A 25,568-nucleotide genomic window follows, 5' to 3' on the forward strand; every position below is an offset into this window, starting at 1 on the left:
GCTTTCTCTGAAGAATTAATGGCAAAGTATTTAATAAAATTACCCACTCAACCCACTATTTCAGACAAGGTATGAGGAAGCGTCATCTGATAATGACAGCTGTTCATTAATGCTATGGGGGTCTGTCAGATCAACAAGTGAAGAAAATTTCTGAAACTAAAAGTGAGATTCTGAGAAAGCTTAGGACCAACTACTGAAACCTTTCAGAAGCCAGAAATAGGAACATTAACTCTGGGGCTGTTATTCAGTTTCCTCATGTCTAATTCCCAACTACAAACTTCATTTGCCTGTGGAAGGACTTTGCCCTTCCAGTCTTCTTTGAACTTGCTTGAAAGTTTGAAGAAGTTTTTTTTTAATTGAATAATATATTGATTCCTCTGGCAACCACCACTATACTACAACTTCTTATGAGCCCTTACAGCCACCATGGTGAAAACATCATATTTAAGTTCTTGCTCCAAAAGAAACAGAGAAGTGTTCTCCATCTCATTATCAGGAAATATTAACATTCTTTTATTCAAGAAAAATGTTTTAAAATAGATTGTTAGGAAAAATATTAGAAATACTTCAGTCAAAAAATAATTTCAAGTTTGTTAAAACTCTAAACCACTAGAACACCCGCAAAGCACCAAGGATCTGCAATCCTAACAGGTACCACCACATGGTGGTTTTATTTTCACATTTTCTTTTCAACAGATCTTGTTATTAAACAGATCACAACTCAATACAACAACAAAGCAACCTTTCAAGTCTTCCAAACTGAGTGCTTAATAGGATGAGGACAATTTTTCCTACTCTAGGTGGTCATTAAGTAATAAATACTTGATTGAAATTTCAAGAAATGCTTTGCTGTTCTTTGAAATCCAGCTGGAAGCAAAGTACCTTCCATTTGAAACCTTGTATTTTGGTAAACCTGCTCTCTGACACCTTGTATTTCAGTATCCACAACAGTGCTTTCATAAGGGAAAGGAACCTAAAGCTAAAGAGTTACACCAGTCTATAACTTTCAAAAAATAGCGTAGTTTGAGAACATTGTAAAACACTAGGCATGTCCTTTAACCTACACTTCATTTTTGTAAATTACTGCCAATGAAACAAACTATCAAAGACTTTTTTGGTTGCTTGAAGTTCATCTTTAAAAATAAATAGCCTGAATAGGTGGGAAGACCTTTCTTACGTGGAAATCCCTGAAGTAAATACAGAGACAAAAATTAGGAGGGACCATCCACAAGAGGAGTTTAATAAAACTGATACATGCTCGAGGTTTCAAGGGGCTTTAAACTCAGTTTTTCCTGGGAGGAGTTCATATTAACAGGACTGTGATTTCCAGAGACTGAGTGCACAATACAATGTGAAACCTGCTTGAACAAACTCTAATCTATTTTTAACAGTTTCCAACCAAGTCTAGGATCAGCAAGGAGTTTCAGTGGCAGAACAACCTGCTGACAAACAGCATTAAGATCCACAGTGCCCCAGAGCTGTTACTGGTACCCTGAGGAGCAGCTCAGAATTGATTCCAAACACAGCCAGGTAGGGACACCAGCAAAGCAAACCACTGTCAGCTCCTCCCTGGTGGGAAGGCAGCAAATGGGAGGTGGAAGGAAAGGAAGAATTAGGGAGATCCCTGCGTATCACACACTGAAAGACTCCCGAGAGTGAGAGGCATAAACTGCAATTCCTGGTTAGTTAACTGAATGCTTAGCTCAGTTACTTCTGTGGAACTTTAAACCATGGCTGACTGAAATCTCAGAAAACAACTGGTAAATATATGCAGAAGACTGAGCCTACATATTGCAAGGACTTTTTCCTGCTTGTTCATTCTGCAAATGGAAACAGGCAGCTCCAAGCAAAGGACTTGGAAGGCTCCAACACCCCAAACTCCGGCCACTGCTTCCAGTTTTCTTCCAGGCAGGTGAAGTAAGGCAGATACTCAGAAGACCTTTGTCTCCATATTTCTGAAACAGAACTCTAATCCCAAAATAGGTAGTTCAGGGGAAGACTACCAGGTAATTAAAAGTGATCAAAGAAAATAAAGTACAAGAACACTCGAATTTACAGTCTGGTAAGAACGGTTGCTCGCATAGGGAACTCTGACCCATCACAATGATTTGTATTTGGCTTAAAGTTTGTTAAATTTACTTTCCTGAAAGCAAGGAAAGCAAAGAGCAACCCAGTGCAAGTCGTTTCTTTTTCCACCTGCACAGAATGGGTATGGGTGTGTATCACAGGGCTGCTCCACCTTCCAGCCACTGCATCTCCATTACAACAAAAGCTGAAATCTTCTCTGACAACGTGGGTTATGTTGTTCACTCCCATTTTGTTCTAAGCTCAAGGATGTTCCCTATGTGTTGCCTTTGCTCCTCTCTATTCATCTCCTTTCTCTTCCTGAGACAGCCACCATTTTCAGCAGCACTGTTCCCTGAACTCCATCCCATGGTAGTTCCTTTCATCCCACCTCATCCTCTGCAACCCACATCTTATACTTGTGTTTCTGTGTTACAGTTTTGGGCAACTCATGCTTCTTTTGCCCAGCTCTTTGTGGTCACAACTGAATGAATTCTGATGGAGTAGAGCAGACTTGCCCAAGAAAGGTGCTGTTCTGTTCCACCAGCTGCAGTGGGGGAGATAAAGGGGTGTATCCCAAGTGCAAGTTAAGGCTAGAGGTGCCTCAAGAAGGAACACGATTAATGCAGGACAGCAGCTTAAACACATTATTTCTGCTCTAAAACAGTTCTCAGAAATATGATAATGACACACTCCTTGAATGGAAAAGAGGCATTTAATTTAATAATTCTGCTATCCCAGGAAGACAAGTAGATCCTGTTCCCTTTATCACTATGGCAACTCTCTAAGATACTGGAATCTATTACGGAGTGTGGATAGGAAATGGGGTGTTTCACTCTACTTTCATAAGCCAAGGAATGTACAAACTTCCAAGCTGAAAAAAACCCCAGCACTTAAAAGCTTTGTTCAGCTGCCTTGGACTACAGGAGCCATTGCTGAGCTCTGAGCAGCAGGTGTGGGAGATGCTTCTCCTGTTTTGCCTTTTCATTCTCTTCAGCGAAGAAGAGCAATTCCATTTCCTTTGCTTCCTGGAGTTTCAGAGATATTATAGAGCAAGCCTGTCACCAAACCTATAAACCTCACCTGAGTGTGCAACTCAGAAGTGATATGACAGGAATGAGAAGTTCACCAATCTAATCCCGAAGATACCTTTTGGAGCAGACTGGATCCTCACACTGTGCTATTCCTTCTGCTTTTAAAGCTTTCTTTTTCCCTCCCTTCTTTAGCACCACTGGCACACCACAGTACTTATTCCTCTCACCCAGCATCAAGGAGCTACTCCCTTTTGTACACCAAGTGTTCAGTAAATAAATTATGCCTTTCCCATCACCTCGAAGTTTTTCTTAACTGTCCCCTCATCTCTACCACCACAGCTCTCATTCCAGCAGTCCAGGTTACTCCATCACCACACTCCTCTGGGGCTCCCAGGACATGCAACCAACACAACAGGCTGCAAACCCCATTTCCTGCAACAAGCACATCATTTCTTACTCACAATCCCCTTTTTAACTTCCTTTCTCACTGTCATAAACCCCACAACTGCATACAGTTCTGTTCCTTGCAACCCGTTTTGCTTTGGGAAATTCTGCTCTGCTCTTTTGCCCCAGCCCATTTTTAACTCCAGGGTTTCCAAATTAGATAAAAGGTCTGTCAGGACAGACTGGGTCCAGTCTCAGTTTTCCTGTGAGGGAGAAAGCACCTGCATTTGCAGGCATGTGCTAAGGAGCAGCACACACCTCTGACAACAATTCTGGGTTTGCATCTTACACCACCACTACCTACATAAAGCTAATGCCATAAATTGTTATTATACTTTTTTTAATTAGCTGGTCCCGAAGATTAGTAAAAAAACCCCCAAAAACTACCTAAACTAAAACCACAAAGCAATAAACTTATTTCCAAGTTAAATGTTGATTTTCATTACATTTTGAAGCACTGACTCCACACAAAAATGGAAGAAGGTTATTCTGGCCAAGTATTTAAAACCAAAAAAATACCATCAGATTTGGACTAGGCTGACAGCAGAAAAAATACTGAAAGGTTGATATGAGAATCAAAGAACTCAAAGCAGCATGGGCTCAGTGGAAAATAAGCCTGGCTGAAGTAATCTGATTATGATCCAATCCTGTAAACTAAAAATAGTTATCGTTAATATTCAATTCAGTATCTGCTGGATTCTTTTGACTAGAAAACAGCCTGGAAAGCAAGGAAGCAAACTAGACAAGCTTGGCCAGGCTTTGAAAGCCATGAATCTGCAAAATGCTTGAAGAACAAATGTGAGCTCTCAATATGCCAACAGGAGGGATGAAAAGACAATGGGATAAGGGGAAAGTGCCATCATTATGTGTCTGGAGTGATGGGAATGCTGCTGCAACAACGACCAACATGCTGTAGTAGTTCAAGAATGACAGGTAAAAATGACAGAATCCAGAGACGCCTCAAGTAGTGTTCAAAGGACTAATGGGCATGGCTAAAGACAGGCTAATTGCAATCTAATAGCCTAATTTATTTAGCTTACAATTTAAGCTTATTAATTTGCTTATCTTATTAACACAAGGACTGGAGTGATTCTAAAGCACTGATTTTGGGAATAAAAAGGTGATAACACAAATATTTTCTGTCTAGCAATGACACAGGTAGGAGCTGAACCTCTGTAGCTTCAAAGCCAAAGTTAGAAAAAAATGGAAGCGACCAAATACCACTTAAATTGTTAAGATTATATTAATGTTTTATTTAAATAGTGTGCTTCTACTCATCAACAGGAGTTAGCTCACAAAAATCATAAGGCCTCTAATTGGAGGTACCCTGTCTTCATCCCACTGCTATTTTCATATGCTTTAGTCTTTATAAAATGGACCCCTACGATAGAAAGATAACTATGAATGCCCTTCTGCTTGTCCAGAGACAACAAAGAATGATGAGAAGAAAAAATTATCTCCAGAAGCAAAAATAATCGGAGACCTTGACTAAAGTCCATTAACCAAACCCAGGGACAAGCACCAAAGTACAGGAAGGGAGAGGTGCAGAACAGAAGCCAAAAACTGAATCAAACAATTGCACCTTCCTGTGCACCCCAGGACTGCGTTACTGAGCATGGCTGAGGGTAGCTCCAAGTGATGGCTTTTCTAACACCATGAGATGACAGCAGCACAGAATTCCATCCATTCACTCAATCCTACAGCAATTAAGTCACCTCTTCACACCAACATTGATTGCAGGATCACAGACCAGTTATATTGTTAGTTAGGCATCCTCAGGAAACTGCACATCTCCTTCCCCTCCCTCGGATCAATTTTTCTCTAATCACTTTGGAAATCACTGGTCAATTTGACCCATTTTTCTTAATAGCCTCACAGATAATTAAGTTCCCAAGATCACTGAGAAGAGAGATGGGCAGGTAGATTATGACACAGTCCTGGTTCTGGCCAAGACAGATTTATTTTTTTGCAGTAGCTGGGAGGGGGCAGTCCAGGACACAGAGGTCATTCTGTGGTACCACCCCCATCACTGCTAAGGGCAAGGGAAACAGAGTCTCTTCTGGGCAGAAGCGGTGTTCTGAGCATTCTGCATGTCAATCCCTCACCTCTGGGTTTGTTTTCTTATCTTATTGCTGTTTCATGTTCTTATCTCAACCCGTGATCTTTGCCTTTTGTGCCTGCTCCTCTCTAGCCCACCGCAGGGGGAAGAACACAGGGAGAGAGTCTCAGTGGGAGCACTAAACTGGGGAATACCATTCTTTAACCACAATAGCCTTATCTGGCACCCAGCGTGAGGCTCCTGGGGTTGAGATAACAACAGATCTGCCCAAAGTGGTTGGTAACAAATTTACCTGAGCATTTGCTGTATCAGATTGGGAGCCACTAGTCACAATGTTGCTTTGTCTGTTCATGTGGGTGGGGTACCTAACTGAATATATTTCCCTACATGCCCATCAAGGTGCTCTTTTTCAGGGCAGGGAGACAGAGCAGCATGGCTTTGTTGAGGTACTGTGGGATATCAGTTCATGACATGATAATATCCAGAGCAATGAGGGTCATTTGGGATGTGTGCTCAGCACTGCTCTCCTGCCCTTACCTTGGCACTACCTCTGGGAATCCATTAATAATCGTACACAGTCTGTGGAGGGAACCAGAGAGAATGATTTTCCCCAGCTTTCCACCTCCGTTTCCTCCTTCAGGCCTGTTATAACAGTTTTTGAGGATTTTAAACTTCCCTTGATGTTAAGTACACAATCCACGTGGCAGAAGTTTTTATGGAGCATGCCATCAGCATAAGCCAACTCATTGGCAATGATGTCAACAAAAGAAGGAGAACAAACAGAGCTTCAGGTGACTCTCCAGCTCTGGCAATATGAAGATCATAATTTTTTCTCTCTACAACCTGTAGAAAGACTGTCCAAGGCTGTGGACAGATTGGATCAAGCAACCTAGAAAGGGAAAGTCCCACATGGACACCAGTATGGAATAGCAGAATCTCTGCTATTGGGAGCAAGCTTGAGAGGGGACACACCACATGGTAATCTGTGATTTTACCTGCATGACCACAGAGATGACATGAAGAAATGGGACAGAAAATCCACCTCAGCCCTGGCAGCATGAGCACGAGAGTTGAGAGGAAGAACAACCACTACAGGAAATTCTTCGAGGATAAATGCCACTCCAGCTTCCTGTGGGCACATCCTCAGACAGAATAATGGGCTTGATGTTATTTCACATCCTCTTGAAGAGACCTCCAGTTCATATTTACCAGAAGTGAGAAGCAAGTACCATGACCAGAACTAGAGGGACTATCGGACCTCTTGGACTGTGTGGATCCATGGCCTGGCACTTCAGACTCACAAAAATACAAGGCTTCAGTTGACACTGGTGCACAACGTCCCCTGATGCCAGTGAGCTATATAGGGACAGAATCCAGCTCTGTTTCTGGGGTGACATGGGGATCCCAACAGCTGAAGTGAGCCTGACTGGGAATGAATGGCAAAACACTCAAGTCACTGGTCCAGAAGCCCCAGACATCCTTGGCATAGATCACCTCAGGAGAGGGTATTTCAAGGTCCCAAAAGGAAATCATTGGGCTTTTAGAAGAGCTACTATGGAGACAGGGAATTTGACAGCTGAATCCCTTGTCTGGTCTGTCAGAGGACCCTTCTGCCATGAGACTGCAGACGGCTGAAGTACAACTAGTACTGATCACTACCACAACAGTGCCCCATCAGCAACATGGCACCAGCTGGGCCTGTGGCACCCCATCCATGGGATAAGCCATGGACTGGAGAGCTGGGAGTGCTCAGCAAGACCTGCTCACCCTTGAATAGCCCTACCTGACCAGTGTGTAAATCTAATGGAGAGTGGAGACGGCCAGTGGACTATAATGGCCTGAATGAAGTCACACCATCACTGAGAGCTGCTGTGCTGGACACGCCCCAGGGGCAGAAATTTGTCATGGACTGATCCAGATTGCACCGGAAAGGGGTGAGGCTCCAGAACACCTGCAGCACATTGATGACACCAGAAAGAAATCCTCCTGAAGGCCAGTTTTGCCATAAAGTAAAGTAAGGTTAAGAGTCCTGCTTAGGAAATTCAGTTTTTAGGAGTAAAATGGCAAGACAGATGTCATCAAGATTCCAAGTGGACATGGTCAACAAAATAGCAGCTGTGTCTCCATCAACCAACAGGATGAAACACAGGCTTTCTTAGGCACTGTGGGTTTTTGGAGGATGCATATCCCAGAGTACACTCAGATTGTAAGCCCTCTGTCTCCTGTGACGTGGAAGAAAAATCATTCCAAGTTCTGAGCATTTTGTATGTGAATCACTCGTCTCTCTTGTACACTTTCGTTATTAATATTGTTGCTGTTAGTGTTCCTTATCTTATTGCTGCTTTCAGTAAATTGTTCTTATCTCAACCTGTGATCTTTGCCTTTTGTGCCTCCAATTTCCCTCCCCATCCCACTGCAGGGAAAGGGAAAGAGGAGTGAGTGAGCAGCAGCAGGGTTTGGAGAATCTCAGTGGGAGCACTCAATTCGGGAATACCACCCCTAAACCATGACAGACACTAAGATTAACATCTCCATGAAGGAAGGCATAGAGACCTCTGCCATCACCTTCTGCATTTAGCAGCACAGTACCCAGGGCTCTTGAGGAGCCACCACCATTGCCAGTGGTGTCCTGTCAGCACCTCCGAGATTATCTGAGGACACGGGAGTGAGCTGAAAGCTCGACAGGAAACAGCTTTGAAGACCCCTGGGGTGGGGGTGCTGTAAAGAACTGCAGCTTTGACACTGGCAGCATGAGGACACACAGCCAAACTACTGGGTATGCTACTCTGATCTGTTCTGGCAATAGAAAAATAGGGAGGTCAGAACCATCTTTTTTTCACGCCAAACTGTTCCCACACCTCTCAGTCTGACGAAATAGCTGTAGGACAAAGTCACAAAGTCAGCCTTTTAGTGAGACACCACTATCCCAGTATTACTCTGGACTTAGTCTATGGTATAAAAGCTAAAAACCAATGTAACTTTAAGCCCCAGATTAATAATTTAAATTATCTCAGAGAACAGAACATGCCTGTCATAATTAAAGATGAGAGAGAGCAAAGGCATCCTAGATCTGATCTGTTTTGATAAGAGGCCAGATCTTCACAAACTAACAGCAGTGTTGAAGAGTTGCATACATGAGAGCTTGGCTGTTCAACAGTGTAAATTGCTCTAGTAAAACACATCTGCCACTCACTACTGCTTTCTTCTAAATCCCTGGATTTGCAAGGAAGGACATTCTCCCTGCTTCCTCCTGCTGTATCATTGCCATAAAGGCATGCGATACAAAATGCTGAAGGCTGAGGAAACAGTAACTATTTCCACCTTTCAAAGCTGCTGTAAATTCTGAGGCAGTTTTCTGAATATCTGAGCTGGAACTTTGGGGTTACATCAATAGCCTTAGGCTGACAGAGCAGCTGTGCACAAACACTCCCAACCCTTCCAGAGCCATAGCTACTCAGCATTTCTCATGCTTCACCCAAAATCCCCAATTACACCACTGGGATGTTAGGGACACTCTTCTTCTCTCTTTCTTGTTTTTATTTTAGAAAATAGAGCAAGCTCACACAAAATGGGAATTCTGCACTTCCCACTACGACCCACAGATCCCAAGCAGTATCCTTGGGGTTCAGCATGAAGAGAATGACTGGGTACAGACACAGTACCCTGCTCCTGCCTCCAGGCTGTCGCTGTCCTAAGTCACCACAAGACAGGGATGACTCAGAACTTCCGGACATGCAATCCCAAGCACTCTTTACTTCCTTCTTTTATGGGCCTCACCAAAATCAGCCACTTCATACTCCATTATTAGATTAAGCCTGCAAATCCCTTGTCATCAAATTACCACACCTACCTCAAATCTGGGCTTTCAGTGGGTAAGTTGGTTAAAACGCTCAGCATTTTGTTCCTTCTTGCTCTCTTCCCACCCACTGAAATGTTTTTACAAGCAGCACGTCACCTTACTTGGCTTAAATAGTTTTAACTTTCTTCCTCTGGATCTTTATCCTCTCTCTCAAGACAAGGAAATCAAGCATGGGTGTCTCAGATGCTCAGAAGTTCTGAACCGAAGTCTACAAAGTACTGTGAATGAAGGAGTCAATCTGCTCTAGGTAATGGAAGACCTTAGAAATTCAGACTGACAGACAATTCAGCTGCTTTTAATGCTGTTAGTGACAGTGAAAGAGGACAGAACTGCTTTCAAAATGCTTATTTCTGCTTCCCAGAGAGGTAACACACAGAGACAGGGACCTGTGCCTTGCCATCTGCACCACTTCACCATGGGATCCCAGGTGAGCCGAACACACACAAGCTCCAGAGCTGCTATGATCTGGCATCAACCCCCCGGAGTTAATCCCTGCTCAGTCCCCGTGTGCTGCTGCCACAACTCCCAGCAGTGCTTCGCTCACAGACTCGGTACCAAAGAGCAGCTTTGCAGCAGGCACAGGCTGAGGACTTTGCTCTTTGGACTCTTATCTCCCTCTGGAATGAGGCCCAAATCTCCAGCACGAAGCAAGGTCCACCTCAGCGATTACAGCTCCCGGAGAAGCGCAAAAGACAGGTCCATTAGGAATTCCTGTTCATTTGTGAAGGGGAAAGACAGGCTTTCTTTACTACACTGGCATCATCTTGCATCTGTTTACTGACAAAAAAAAAGTAAGTCTTTACTAATTGCTATTTCATCCTATAGTAATGTGTTCCAAAAGAAAGTCACCATGGCGCTTGGAATGTATATGCCAAAGGGACAGATGGAGAGGCAAGGAAAAGATTAATCATTTTATGGCAGAAAGCCAGTGATGTTACCAAAAGAAAAAAAAAATTTGAATTCAGTCTCAGTGCAAGAATGGCAGCAACGATGTTATCAGAGCTGAGGTGAAAGCGCTCACCTAAACCAACCTGCAGGTTTGGCAGTCTGACAAAACATTCAGTTAAAAATACTCACTTTTAAGTCAGTAACAAGACAGCCTTAAAATGTAACATTTCAAGAACCAGTTTTGAGAATTAAATCATGATCTGGCTACCAGTGTTCAGAGGAAGCCAAGCTCCAAGTCTCCACTCTCCCATCTCTTTAAGCTAATTGCTATAACCAAAGCCTACCACAACAGATTCATGAAGCAATTACTGTCTTGTTCTTCAGCAGTAAATTAACTCAAATTAAAATACTGAGATGTCCAGGAATAATTGTAATTTACTTCATCCTTTTTTACTAAAATTTGGTAAAACTAGAAATAAAATTTTAAAAATCCCATTAAGAGGAAGCCAGGTGTTTTGTTACCACTTGTAATAAGGTTTGAAATGTCTTCCAAGCATTTCACAGAGGCCAAAGATGAATTTAAGTATTCCAAGGCCTTTAAAAAAATGAACCTATGTTTCCCCATAATTACTGAAACACAAAAGACAAAATTTCATGGGAGAACTTGTTCTTTACAAATGACAGGATATACAGAGAATAAACTCTTAATACATTTAACTAGAAATCAACCTTTCCCAGGGGAAAAAAAGATCATATGCTTGTACTGTACAGATGCCTGAAGAAAGAAAATGTCTCCAAAATTCTGCACAAGCCTGAGTAGAAACACAATGGAATAAACTACAATTTCTGCATTCAGCATCCCTGCTGTATTTATGAATCAAAATAAAGCTTAGAAGGTTTACTTTGTAATGAGTGTCACCTCGGCAAATAACAACTTCAAAGCTCTAATGGATAATTAGCCACAATTGATCAATTCATTCCAATTGCTTCAAGAGCTTTTATAAGTGGCAAGCAGAACAAGTGGCTTTCTTCAGATAAACAAGAATTATTCTAAGAATACAAGAATAAAAAGTTAACCAGAACCACAAAATTAACTGAAGATGTTTCAAAGGTTTGCTTCATCAAGAAAATCTAGTTTGGACACAAAGAATAACTCAACAATACTTAAAAAGATAATTTTGAAAGATTGAAATTCAGTGAAGATATGCCATGACAGATACTCAATTGTATATTTACACGCCAAAACTTTTATGAGTTACTTCCAGAGGAAGCTTCAGTGTGTATTAAAACACATTTACAGTCACACCAAAACACAGTTTTCTAACACAGGTTTTCAACTGAGTATCCCTGTCCTCCCCCTGTTCCTATACATCATCATTAAGCTAAATTTTAAAAACGTTTAGGAACTGTAGTGATAGGACAAGGGGCAATGGCTTCAAACTGAAATAGGGGAAATTTACATTAGATATGATAAAGAAATTCTTCCCTGTGAGGGCGGGGAGGCTCTGGCACAGGGTGCCCAGAGAAGCTGTGGCTGCCCCTGGATCCCTGGAAGTGTCCAAGGCCAGGCTGGACAGGGCTTGGAGCAACCTGGGATAGTGGAAGGTGTCCCTGCTGATGGCAGGGGGTGAGACAAGATGGGCTTTGAGGTCACTTCCAACCCAAACCATTCCATGATTCTGTGATTCTATAAATACAGATTTCTAAATCAAGTTAAACCCAAAGTCTGCAACTCCTTTCTTTATTTCCTGTATTGTGGATATCAGCCTTTCAAACTGTACCCAACAGGCTCCAAAAGAATTGCCAGCTGTGTCTGCCAGCACCTCAGCAGTTCAGAAGTGCCTATAGTTGGCTGGAGACAGCCAAGGAAAGTGAGAGCATGTCATGCTTCAAAAATTTAGTATTATAAGGAATAAGCTATTTTGGTAAAAGAAAACAGTAGCACTGTTTAAGAGGTTCTTTCACCATTTATCTCCCAGAAGCTGGCCAAGGATACATTATCAGGCAGTCCATGTGATGGGATATTCCATAGAGGTGGGGAAAAAGGCAACAGTAGCTCTGAGGAGGAACAGCAACAGGAAAAGTATATCCAAAACACAATGGAAAGAGATATTCTGTGTCCTTCCTTTACAGTGTATACTCTCCTTGACAGACATGAATCCTAAAGGAAAAGTGGAAACACTGATGGGAGAGGCTTTGAGTCTAAAAGTACCTATTCTTACTCAATCCAGACAAGGGAGAAAAATCAAACAGACAAGAAACAAACTCACACTACAGGTTATATTAAATACATTAAAAGAAACAAAAATCAATATTGCTTACTCCAAACAACCACTTAGCACAAAAATCACAGCCTGACATTAACTATGGAGAAATGTAACTATAAATAATTTACACTGTTAAAGTAATTTTTAAATAACTTTAAGAGTCAAATATGTTTGTTTTGAAACACCACAGTGACTTCAAGAGCTACTGTGACATTTTCAGTCCTTCTATAAAACATGCTTTCCTTGAAGATTTAACAATTCCCATGAAGCTATTGAGACAATTCTGAACAGGCTTTTAAACAAGGCAAGATCTGATGGTTGTCTTTAAACGTGATTAAAATTGAACAGTTTAACAAACCAGGCATGTACACACATTCACTGACAGCAGCTGCACAGACGATGATCCAGAAATGCATTTTAACCCAAGATGCCCCATATCAGACTAAGGGAGCCACCACTGCTTGTTCCAAGAGAGAAATCTCATCTTCAACTGGTGGTGTTCCAACACTTGTCCATTTCCAGGGTACGCAGATCCCCCCCATCTCTAAAGGCAGTTATTTAATTAAGTCAATTTGCCGAAAGCTTCAAAGGGCACTTGTTTCCAAAACTCCCTTGACAAGCAGAGCAGCCATGCAGCCAGGACAGCATTGTGCTGCAGCCACTCTGACAACACAAAACCTTTCCACCCAAAACAGCAGCGGAGTGTGAAATAATCTATTTACTACTCTCTTCTAAAAATCTATTTCATTTCTTTTGGCAAGGATGGTCCTATCTTCAACATGCTGTATTTTCATTATGATTCATTCTAAAACAAAGGCACTGCTGAACCTTTTTGAGGGCACAGGGGGCTGTTATTTCCCAAACCTAAATAGGATTTATACATAGATACCAAAGAACACATCCACCACTTTGGGATTTGAGCATCTCCAGAACATGTAAGCAATGACATTTCCACGTGCTACTTACAGGTAGTTTTTGTAGCACCAGGAGTTCAAAAATCATCTCAAGTCTTCATTCATCTAAATCTCAATTTTGCAAAGTATTCCCGGCCTTAGAATTAAAGCCATTGCTTGGATTACACACAAACAGTTAAAACACAAGCACTAAGCTTAGTGGGCCACTTCACAGTCACAGCAATTTCTGCAGTAAATTAGAATACTCTTTACTGTAATAGCAAGGAGGAGGAGGATGAGGAGGAGAAATGAGCATGTACCATTCACAGCCCATGGACACAGTTACAGCAAACTGATGTCACACACAAATGGACTTCAGTTTCCAAACAAAAACCAACAGGTATTTTCTCCAAACATTCCCAAGAAGAAAGGAAAATGCCATTATATTTTCCCATTCCTTAGCCCTGCAGAGTAAACCAGCAATTGTGCCAATAAGAATGCAGAATTATTTTTTGAGATATGGAGGGAAAATGTGTTTTGAAACACCTTTTCTAGTTTAAATGTTAATCAAGGTGAAGAATAATCTGCTCACTACAAAGTCAATTTGGGCATGCTTTGTGCAGCCTCTTGTATTGAAATATGGGCCCCTTATGGAAATGATTTTGAAATTTTAAAGTGCAACTTTCCAACAAAATCTTATTTCTTGCCTGATGTTTGAAGTGTCCTGTTTTCCTCCTACAAAGTGTTTTTCACTTGTGGAAGCTACAAAAGGAGAATCACCTCCTCTCACTGCTTCCTGATCCATTTCTTGGGAATGCTGATAGTTTATCAAGCTCTACGTTATTTTCTGAGTTTCCTGCACTATTTTTTTTCTAAAGAAACAAACCACCAGCATTTAGTTTTCAGACTACAACATTGTTTGCTTTGACACATTTCTGTATGTCCTTCCAATTACAGGATTCTCAATATAATCACAGCTCACTGTCCAGCACAAATATTAAGTTTATGTTTTAAGTGAGGGCAAATTTTGAGACCTGCTAAAAGGTCTTTTCATCAGAAAAGCTCCTGTGAAATCACATCTACATGCATGATTAGTCTATTAAGAAAATTACTGTGACAAAGACATTTCCTTCTGACTGAAGGAACCAGGCATTTCATAATTTCTACACACTAATGTTTCAGTTGGCACACTTTCCTGCCTCTCAACATCTGAGTCATTTTTTACCTGCGTATTAAAAACCCCAAACTACAAACAACAGCAGGAAGATATGTGAAATCAATCTGAAAACTAGAAAGAAATCATCTCAGTTACATCTATCAGCAAGGACCAGGGAGTTTCTGTCATTGTGACTAACCTGAAACAACACTGTAAATCTTGCTTTTAATCCATGGCTTGCAAAGGAACTGGTGGATCTGTTAGTTTCACTCCCAAAACCTTTTTTCAGACAGACTTCTTAGAACTAAAACCCACTCACTCCAACTGAAGAAATTACAAGACTGTAACCAATATAATTGATGGTTAGTGACAAAATCCTTAATGTTCATGTTGTGTTATCCCAGTAGAAGATAATGGCACAATTGTGCTTTGAAAAGATCCCATAACATTTAATTTTTGTCAGCTTGCTGATAAACCAAGGCAAGTGCACAGAGAGATTTTTTAACTGCCCAGGTGTGAAGCAGGATGAGAAGAAACTGAGCCGTGGTTTGTCCCCACGAAGGCTGAGTGCACTGCTTCTTGCAGCCCTGGAGCCAAACTGAACCTTGATACCTGCATAAGCACCAGCCAAGTGCCTATCAATGCAAAGATCTTCAATGACATTGCACAACTGCAAACAAGACTTAACTCAGGTACTAGAAACAGGAAACAACTCAATTTCAGGTGCCAGGAGTAACAGTTGTGGGAAGTAAGCTTTTTAAGTCACTAAATCTCTTTGACGTATCAGCAAACTCATCTGTGGAGCACCACTTTCCACGGTCATGTTTCAAAACAAAACTGCCTCAGAGACTTTCATTTTACTACGAGTCAGTGAGTTTTGCTGTTATGTGTTTCTCTGTATTTATAGCCTTCTTCTGTTTGTATTATTACAAAAACACATATGTCTCTCCTCAGTAAAAATGCTGTTTCAGTACTCCTTATTCATCAGAGAATGGAACAGCTACGGTCGAGTCTGTAACGTTATTAAGAGTCCCCTGGAACTGGGAAGCAGCACTATTTGGAATATGATTTGGACTGGCTAGTGGTGTTTGCCAGAGGCATGGTCTGCTAGGAGACAGGCAGCTTGGCAGCCAAGCATGGACAACTCCGTGGATGAGAAGCAAATTAACTGCAAGTCATGTTAAAACAATTCAGGCAGAATTCAGACAGATTGAGAGCCACCAGAGAAACAAACAGCACCAGCAGTTTGCTAAAACACACAGAGCTGCAAAGGAATGAGAACATCTTCAGCTGACTTAATTCACAATCAGCAAGCGTATCTAAATCTGGTACTCAGCAAGAACAACTGGGGGGTCTGTTTAAATAAATAGTTGGCTTCGTTTTCTCTCATCACAAATTTTCCTTACCACAGATTCCCCACAGCACTGAGACAAACAACGTAACCACAGACACTATGTAAGTCTTGCTCTTTAACATAGCTCATTATCTTATTAAATTTACTCAAGATTAATTTCCAACATCAAGACACCACTCAGTGAACAGCACAGGGAGCAAAACTGTGAATGTGCTTGTCCAAGGCACATGTACTAGGCAGACACCCTGCCTGGAAACAACGACGACAGAATTCACTTCTTTTATAGCTCAACATTAAAAAGCCCCAAGACAACGGGTTATTCTCTTGGCAGAAATAAAAAATGGTTTTACTGTTTTCTGAAGTTCCCTTCTGGTTCCTCCTCCTCTTTAATGTGAATCTTCTCTTACTGAAACATAGACTGCCATGTGGCTATTCCGACTGAAATAAAGTTGAACAACATGCACTGTCCAAACAAATTAGGCCAATACCATTTAAAGGAAAAAACTGTTCTGCACTGAGAGGCAAAAATCCAGCAGAACAGACCTAGTTTTGCACAGTTAGGGACTGTTGTGAGCCTGTTCACGATGTCAGTCCCACTACTGGTACCAACTTCCAATGGGGCTTGAATACATACACAGAAGAAAGGAAAATTCATCACTTACACACAGAACTTGGATCTCTGTATCTGAACGCCCAGCCACAAGATCACCTCCTGGAATACTACATTGGAAGATCTGCCAGCCAGATCAGCTTCTCCCTGCATGAGGGTTCTATTTTATATCAATAAAAGTATTTTCCTTCAGAGTTTTCACAACAGGTAGACTGAAGTTACTCAAAATCTTCAGTCTTCAAAAAGGCGTAAAAAAAAAACCCAATCCCAAACAACCAATAATGTTGTAAATCTCATAACTAGGTATGAAAATAAACAACAATTTTCTTCTCATCTCTTTATAGTCTGATGAAACAATTTAATCTTTTTCTGAGGCAAACAGAGCCCAATAATGTTTGATTAAATTGTGCATTTCAGAAGGAAAGCTGAACTTGGGGTAGGTTTAATAGTTTTATAAAGAAAAACACTTTGAAAGGAGCCTCCAGCAAGCTGTGTCTTCACTGCAGTTTAACAGCAATACCTTCTGCAGATCATCAGCCATGCACAACTCCAGAATTTTTCCCCAAATTTCTGCTGCTGGGTACTAGCATATCCTTATTGGAGTGACAGGACTCTGTAGTTACTGAAGAAAGGGTGATTCCATTTACAGAATTGTATGAGGAGGCATTACAGCTTAGAAACACACAGAAAAGAAAACACTCAAGAGTCCTCTCATCTGAAGGGAAAGAGCAGAAGTACCAATTAGGTGAATCACTGTCCAAAACTCTTAACACAGGGCAAAAAGGAAGTTTGAGAACCATACAAAATAAAAGGGAACTTCCCAGCAATTCCTAACTTTCCAAGGGTTTTGGTAGCAGTACTAGGACAAGGGGAATACACCTCAGCAAGAGACTCTCTAACCACTCATCTACAGAAACACAACTTCAAGCCTTTGCCAGCCACAAAGAATAACAGGGAAGTTTCACCTCCCTCACTTGGAAAAGATGAGCTCCCAGAGCAACAGGAGAGGGTCAGGCACCAGCATGTCTCCAGTGAAGTTCTCATTCCTATGGAGGCACTGACCATCTGCTGAGCTTTGCTACTGTTTATCATGTTCAACAACCAACAATCTTAAAAAAGCATCTCTAACGAGATGTTCTAGATGGTTTGAACACATTTTCTGGACTTAACGGACTCAACAAAAAACACGGCCAAACACAAAAGGACAATTCATTACTGCTGGAAATGACTGTGACAAGATGATCTGTACTCTACTGCCATCAAGTAATAATCAAAGGTTAATCTTTTCCTCTTTAAACCTGATTTCCTAAGCAACTTCAACCCAGTCCACTGAAAATTCTCCTTGTAGTGTCATCCAAGAAAACACAGCTACAATGCCACAATTGCAAGCAAAATTGTTACAGAAAACGAGTCTGGCAGGGAAGGGAGCAGAGATATACACAGTAACATGAAAGAGAAGATCCCTCAGAGGTTTCCAGGTATCTCAGCATGTCAAAATCACTGATCTTTGGGAGGATCATATGAAGTCTTTGCTCACAGCTCTACAGATTGCGCAAGCATTTTACTTTATCTCTCCCTGCCAATGGAAGAACATTTGTCTTGATATCAGCACCTTCTTGCCCTCTGACACTGGGAATTGGTTATTTTCTACTCCTTTTTAAACTGGTTAGGGGTAAGGTTTTATCCCCACCTTTGGCTTATGCAAGCACAGGAACATGAGCTTCAGTTACCATGCTCAGTTCTGCCTTAAAATAGGAAGTCCAGACCAAAATTAACAATCTTGGCTTATGATGATTCAGAGTAAATTAATCCCTTGCAGTTTCTGAGATCAGGTGAAGGGACCACATTCTGGATATTTTTTCTTCTTTTTCTCTTACTAGAAAGAATGCTTACATAAACACACCGCAAGAAATAAAACCAGAAAAAGGAATGGACTTTCCTTGATTAGTCACACACTAAAAAAGGATTAGAACCAGCCACCACAGAAGGTCTTGCCCAACAAAACCAGTCCCAAACCATAAAGAGTCACGAGTTCCACACACTGAATACAAACACACTGAATTGAGAAAAATGGGCTACTGAGCTGTACTTGAACAAGGTTAGCCAGTGATGCACATCACTTATTTTAAATGTAATGAGAAGATCTTGGTTTAAAAAGTTCTTTTAGGTATTTTTCCTGCATTTGTATTTCACAGCCCTTTCTTTCCCTTAGGATATTGCTACAGTCACCACCTAGAGAATTTCTCTCCGGCCTTGATACAGTGCTTCAAGCAGGATGGCAGCTACATTTTAAGCTGTTGAGTCAAGCTGGGCACGTTCACTATTAGGTAGATCAGCTGCCTCACCACTTTTATTACAGCTCTTCAAATCTTTTAAGCTGTACACATTAAGTGGTAAACACCAGGGAATCAGGAGGTGAAAAAAACAAACTAACCCACATTCACCTTCAGCAGAAATTTCAGTTTCAGAAGAACAGACAAACTCACTGAAGTGTTTCTTTACTTTTCTTAAAAGCTTTTCTGGAGCATCAATAAGAAAAAGCTAACACACAAGCATGGCTGATAATCCTATTAGGACAATAAACTGGGGGATGGGAAGAGACTGGAAAAGGATATCAATCCTCAAATGCCTACTAAGGAAAATGGCAAAACTAGAGAACACTACTGCTTGGCTCAAGAAAATTCAGGGAGCAAGTATTTATTCCAAAATAGAGACACAAAATCTTTGTGTAAAACACTGAGCTCACTTGCTCTCTTACTAAGAGAAAAATACGATGTAAATAAAGCAAAACTTTTAAAAGGAAACACAATGTTTTTAACCTTAATCTTATTCAACAAGAGAGGGAGCCCTGGAAAACATCAGTTTTCCTATTTTATAAGTTGGCCAGGTTTTTAAAATTTTCTTTTAAGCATACCTTCACAGAAGCACCATTTTATCAATTATGCTCTGTCATTAAACAGTCCTTTCACTGTTATTTTCCAATGTATTCCTTGTTCAAAGCAACTTTACTTTGTTTCTTGAACATCTGCAAACTGAGGCAGTCTGGGTCACCTTCCTGAGCCGGTGAATCCATTTGCAGCTGGCAACAGGCTAAGCCTTAAGTCCTTGAAATATGGAATTTGTCTGAGATCTGGCCTGTTGCTTACCAGAGGTGGGTTTGTTTAAAGTAAATCAAGCCTCACAGAACCTCCCCCACCAGGCTCTCATGGACTCTGTCAGCAAATCCTTTTGCTGTGGGGTAGTTCTACTTCAGTTTGTTCACACAGAACATTAGTAGTTTCACATACAACTGAGTAGTGACTAGGAAAAATCCACTCCCAAGAACTTTGATATCTGTAAGTTTACAAAAGTAAGCCAGATAAATAGAATTCCTCATTCTTCCCACAAATTTCAAAGGAAAACAAAAGAAAGATAAGCTGACTCTGTTTCTGTGCAGACCAATCTACTTCCACACAGCAAAGTTAGCTGTCTCCAGCCTCTAAAATTATTATGTCAACTTTCAGATGCTCTGACCTTCACTCAGAACACAAGTATCTCTTCCTTAAGCAGAAGCATCTCCTCACTGCAGAGAGAATGCTTTTTACGTTTTCTTTTTTTATTTAAAAAAAATTAGAATTAACCATACAGTACTCCACTGTGATGTCAGCACCTCTTCAGAGTACAGGACACACACTTTCATGTCAGACAATGCAATTTTTTCCACAATTACTAACACATCAATGAATTAACATTTACACGTTAATAAACTACAGTGATAACAGCTAATGATATATGAATAGATAAAATATCAGAGATAAAACTTGACTTCTTTCTACATATCAGAACATGGCGGGTTAGACATCAAAATTTCGTGTAGGAACTGTCCTAAAGCAACCCAGACAAGAGGTAAGGCACAGGGCAGGAGGAGCAGCCGTCAAAACACTGTTCTAAGCTCATACCTGGAAAACAAAGAACTAAAAAGCAGTAACTGTATCAAACAGGGACCCAGAGCAGCGCCCCACGACAGAGGCAGATACTTCCAGGTATTCCCTGCCCTGATCTGCAATGGCCACCATATTAGACTCCTGCCCTTCCCTTTCACAGAGTCTGCATTAGCTTGGCAATCTATGTGAAATTTGATGTTTCCAGATCAGTTCCTCCATATTTAAAAAGCATTTGCTGCACAGCTGCTGACAGTGGTCCTTGACAAGAGGAGCAATTGCTACACCTCTCCCTGCAGTCTCCAAGTGTTCACATTGCTTTAGAAGATGGTGTTGTCTGGCAGCTAAATTGAGATCCTGCACATGAGAAATCATCTGCTTCCTTTCTGCAGGATTATGCTACTCTTTTCTAATTCACCCTGCTCAGATACTCTCCAACTTTTAGCTTCGAGGATGTCTTTTTCAGCGAGTGCTTTCATTTCTGATTACATGAGAAGTACTGCTTCAATTATCTCGCTTTTCACAATATCACTGCTGACTGAAATGGGTAACTACAGACTCCAGAAAGCACATCCTTTAGTTCTGTCCCAGAAAAGATCTATTGTGTTTCCTAAACACCTGTATGGAGAAAAAACAAGTGCAATAAATAGAATAGAGTAAATGACATGTACATACTTTAGTCATTGCTCCTGTCTGTGCTGTGTTCAGCCCGGTGTGCCCAGCCATCTGTGGAGATACTTGGGTTAAAGTCTCTGCCAGCACACTGCCTGCATTCCCCTGCATGGCAGGGGCAGAATATTGCATTCCTGCTCCCCTTCCTCTTCCAGCTGCCCCAAGAGATCCATTCATTACCTGCCCTTGTCCTTGCTGAGGCTGATTCATTAAATTGTGACCAGAATTACTGTTGAGAAGGTTCTGGTGTGTCTGACTGAAATTAGTATTCATACATATCCCAGGTCCAGTCTGTGATGTTGCAGGGCTGCTCGTCACCATTCCCACTTGTTTTTGTGCTTGAGAGTTCAGAGTTTGGGATGCAGGTGTGGTAGGTCCAGAGGTGCTGGCTGCTTGCTTGGCCAGGCCCGGAGCAGAGGAGTCTCCTGGGTTCAGAGGGCTCTTACCCATGGCGCCCAGATTCCCGATGTTCGCGCTGTTTGGCTGCCCTTGCACTTGCCCACCCACTCCCTGCTGCACGGGGCTGCTCGAGTTCACATTGCCGATTCCTGGGTTTAAGGAAGAGCCGCTGCTTCCCCTCAGAAGTTCAGAAAGTTGTTTGTGTTTGGAAGCCGCATCTGGAACGAGGTTCCCACTGCTGTTTAAAAGGCCCAACTCGCCATTGGGGATCAGCTCATCAGGAAGATCATTTTCCAAGTCAAACAGAGATCCGAAATCTACAAGTTAAAACAGAAACATGGGTGAGAAAACATGGCAAACAAGTAGCTAAAATATTTATCTTTGCTACTTTGCACCAGTGTTAACAATGACAGGCATTCAGGACATCTTTACCCAACACTAGGTTGCCAGGAAGCAAGCGAGGGTCCTGGAACTCCAGAGCCTTTCAGAGCACAGTCATTACACACTGTGCACACACAACAACCCAGAGCACTGCACTGGCCAATAAGCTGGTTTTCTGGCAAGAATTTTGACAAAACAAAGCTTAAGAAAACTAAGGTGGCATGAATACAATGATCTAATCTAATCTAACTCTTAAATTTCCCTTGTTTTGGCTAAAAGATGATGGCAGAAATAACGATGGATTTTTTTCGTATTGATTTACTCTCCCAAAAAAGCAATTACATCACCTTTTCCAAGCTCCTCTGTAATCCCAAGCCACTGCATTTCACCCAGCAATTCTACCTCAACATTGTCATTTATGTGTGCACAGGGCCAAAGAACATCTTCCAGCATGGCTTCAAAACTTCACCAAAAAACAAGAACTATTTCCTCAGCAGTCTGATTCCAGTCTCACATACAAAGACATTTAAGATCAGTTTCTGGTCATTGATTTGTACCATGATCTGCTACCTCACAAGATCCTGAAAGGCACTCAGCATTTTCTCCTTGTAATGCCTCTTGAATCGAGTCACTGTTTGATTCCTGAACAGCTCAAATAATTCAAATTGCTCTGTAAGTGCCCAACCCTCATTTATCATGCCCAATATTGACAGAGGTAATCCACACACTCTCCAGATGAGCAAAATAAATCAATCAAATCTTCATTAAGCCACTTGAAGGAACAGCTCTGTCTGGCTGCAACATCCAGACTGATAAAAAAATGGTGGGGCTTTTTTTTTCTCCTTTAAAGGAAGCAACTTAGGTTCACTAAAATATTTTATTGCACATCATAAGCAGCACGTGTGTAACATGGTTATTTTAGTATGAAACTAAAAAACAGAAAGTTACATCACTGTATATATGTACTTCCACGTGAGAATAAAAGTTACGTATTTGAAGACACAAGGACAGGCACATACAGCAATATTTATAAACACCTAAGCAGACCAGCCCAAATACACCAGAGTAGCTGTTCAAATACGCAACACACCTCAATAGAGTTTTCCAGTCCAAGGATGTAATCTAAAACAATCACTTCTCACTGTAACCTAAAGGTGTGAAAACTTTATTTTGCCTTCCAAGCCAGGCCTGACAAACCCCAGTCCTTCACACTGAGCAACAGACAAACCACATTTTTCCCAGGTTAGAGCAAAGTTCTTTACTAAATAAGGACATTCCAAAGGCTTCATTGTTTTAAAGTTTAATTCACTCTTCAACCACAAAAAGCTGGTGCAAGACCCAGGCTGCAAAAGTGATGTAAGATGGTACATTGAAAAGAAAAAACAAACCTCAAGCGACACAAAGTGTATCACAAAGCACAGATGCCTCACCAAGGCATCTCAGTACATTTTAATACCACACATTTCATCAGCATGTGCATTTCCAATTCAACCTAACTGAACAAAAACTAATAAAGATGGTCAGACTTGCAATGACTTGAAATTACATAAACAGGCACAGCAAACACAGACAAAAAGGGTAAATTCTGGCTGCTTTGAGGTGCTCCACCCACCCCCTTCAGGGACCCATACGCGGCCATCATCAGCTACTGGAGTCAATAGTCCTTCCAGGACTGCACGATGTCGGCAGTGACAAATACACCCCGCTCAGAACAGAGTCCCTGTTCCCTTCCAAGCAGGCAAGGAATCAGCTAACATTTCACTTAGCAAGATTCATTAAAGTATTTTTAATTTCTCTTACTTGTTACTTTTCGTTTCAGGCGTTTAGTTTATCCTTCCTGCTTGTCTTCCACAAAAATTCCTTTGACTCCAATCCTGACGGCAATCTCTTCATCTCTCCTCTTTCCCACACAACCACTCAGCACTGACCACGCTGCAGTTTGCTACTTCCTACACATTTTGGTTCTACTTTCCTTCTCCCAAGATTTCCCTATTTCAGCCTGGAATGCTGGGAGGCTCTGAGAGGCTCTGCCACTGGGGCGGCTGCAGCTGGAGCCTGACCAAAGCCATCTGCCCGCACGTCACCGAGGGTGGGACACAGGACTAGGGCTGAGCCTGTGCCTTTGTTAAACTGCTCTCACCACCCCACCTCGCTCCCAAGTTCAAGGTTTATAGTGCTTGCTCAGACAACTTCTGTCAATCCCACAAAAAGGTGTTTTTCCAAGCTTCTGCACCAAAACTGTTAATATTTCATGAACAATAGATGTGTGGCTGCAGGGACAGGGGCAGAGGAGAAGTGACAAAATGTGGAGGGGGAAGACGTTGCTGTGGCTTAAAGAGGAGTTTTTTGCAGCTGTATTTCAAAATGGGATGCTGGAATATAAATTTTTTTTTTTTTTTTTCTTGGCTGGCTGGACTTTCTCAGTCTTGCCAGAGCCAAGGACTGGAAATGTTTTTGCAGTTTACAAAAAAGAGTGAAGAAAGCAATTGGGAATACTGCCTCTTAAAACCTGAAATAATCTACCATTCCTAAGCTCCTGCAAGAAGGCTGTGCATTAAGGTTAGACATGGAAAATGTACAGCTCTGCCAGCAGGAAAATAAAAAGCAGGTAAAGAACTTAACAAAATGGTCCTGTAAAAATTCACCAAGATTTCAAATGTTCACACAATGATTAATCACCTTCTTTTATATTTCATCAGAGTCATGAACGTTAAAAACAGCAACACAAGGCACATTTTACAACGGTTATAAAATACAACAGAAAACAAAAATCTACTTGAGCATGTCTGCAACAAATCCATAAAGATAAGAGATTGTCTTGGCAGTTATAAAAAGAATAAATATATTTACACACATATAAAAATCTGCCATAATAAGAACACGGCCCATTTCTACTGACAGAAAAATGAAAAGCAACTGCAGTCTCTCCATCCTCACAAGAAGAACAGAATTGATCCCATTCTCAATGCTTCAACTGTTTCTCAAAGGCACCTACCAAGAGCCTAAAAATCGAGGGGTGCATTTGCCTTTCCATGCAGTTACCTGAAGGAATGGTCAGGAAACACCTTTGCTGAGAAGTCCCACTGAGCTTTGAACCTTCTCCATCCCTCAAACCTGCCATGTACCCAGCACCCATCGGAACAGGAAAAGATGTCTCGATTTTACAGAACAGATTCCCTAAACCCACAAGGCACATACCTCTAATTCAGTGCTCAGGAAGCAGCAGAGCTGACTCAGGCTGTGGAGATTCACCTCACCGTGTCTTGTCTCTAACACAGCACTTCTGATTCTAAACCTCACACCTTTCATTACCTCTGTTACATAAAACCAAGCGTTCTCTTAACAGCAGAGCACAAAAAACTCAGAGATTACGTTTTCTGGAAGGCACGGAAAAGCACTGGGCAAGTACTACGCCCCCACTCTTTCCAAAGGGCTCCTTTTCCAATTTGAGCATTCTGCATTCCTTGAGCAGCTATTTTCACACATAAAAGATAACCACACTTAAGACCCTTTCTCTCCTAATTTCAGTCTTATGAGCTTAAATGTCGCTGTTTTCTGCCTTCCTGGA

At 41.5% G+C, this 25,568-nt stretch overlaps 1 protein-coding gene across 5 annotated transcripts in view; it reads right to left on the reverse strand.

Annotated features, from left to right (window-relative positions):
- CREBBP (CREB binding lysine acetyltransferase) overlaps window positions 1-25,568 on the reverse strand; it is a 94,536-nt gene that overhangs the window by 58,210 nt on the left and 10,758 nt on the right. For 4 of the 5 annotated variants that reach the window (XM_085075046.1, XM_085075045.1, XM_085075044.1 and 1 more), the window contains exon 2: window positions 21,224-21,936. In XM_085075046.1, the coding sequence (XP_084931172.1) occupies window positions 21,224-21,936 (713 nt within the window). The remainder of the gene's footprint in view (window positions 1-21,223; window positions 21,937-25,568) is intronic. The other variant, XM_085075047.1, reaches the window with a different exon arrangement.

The sequence above is a fragment of the Lichenostomus cassidix genome, chromosome 14 (assembly GCF_008360975.1).
Source record: "Lichenostomus cassidix isolate B80296 chromosome 14, HeHo_3.0, whole genome shotgun sequence".
NCBI classification, from domain to species: Eukaryota; Metazoa; Chordata; class Aves; order Passeriformes; family Meliphagidae; genus Lichenostomus; species Lichenostomus cassidix.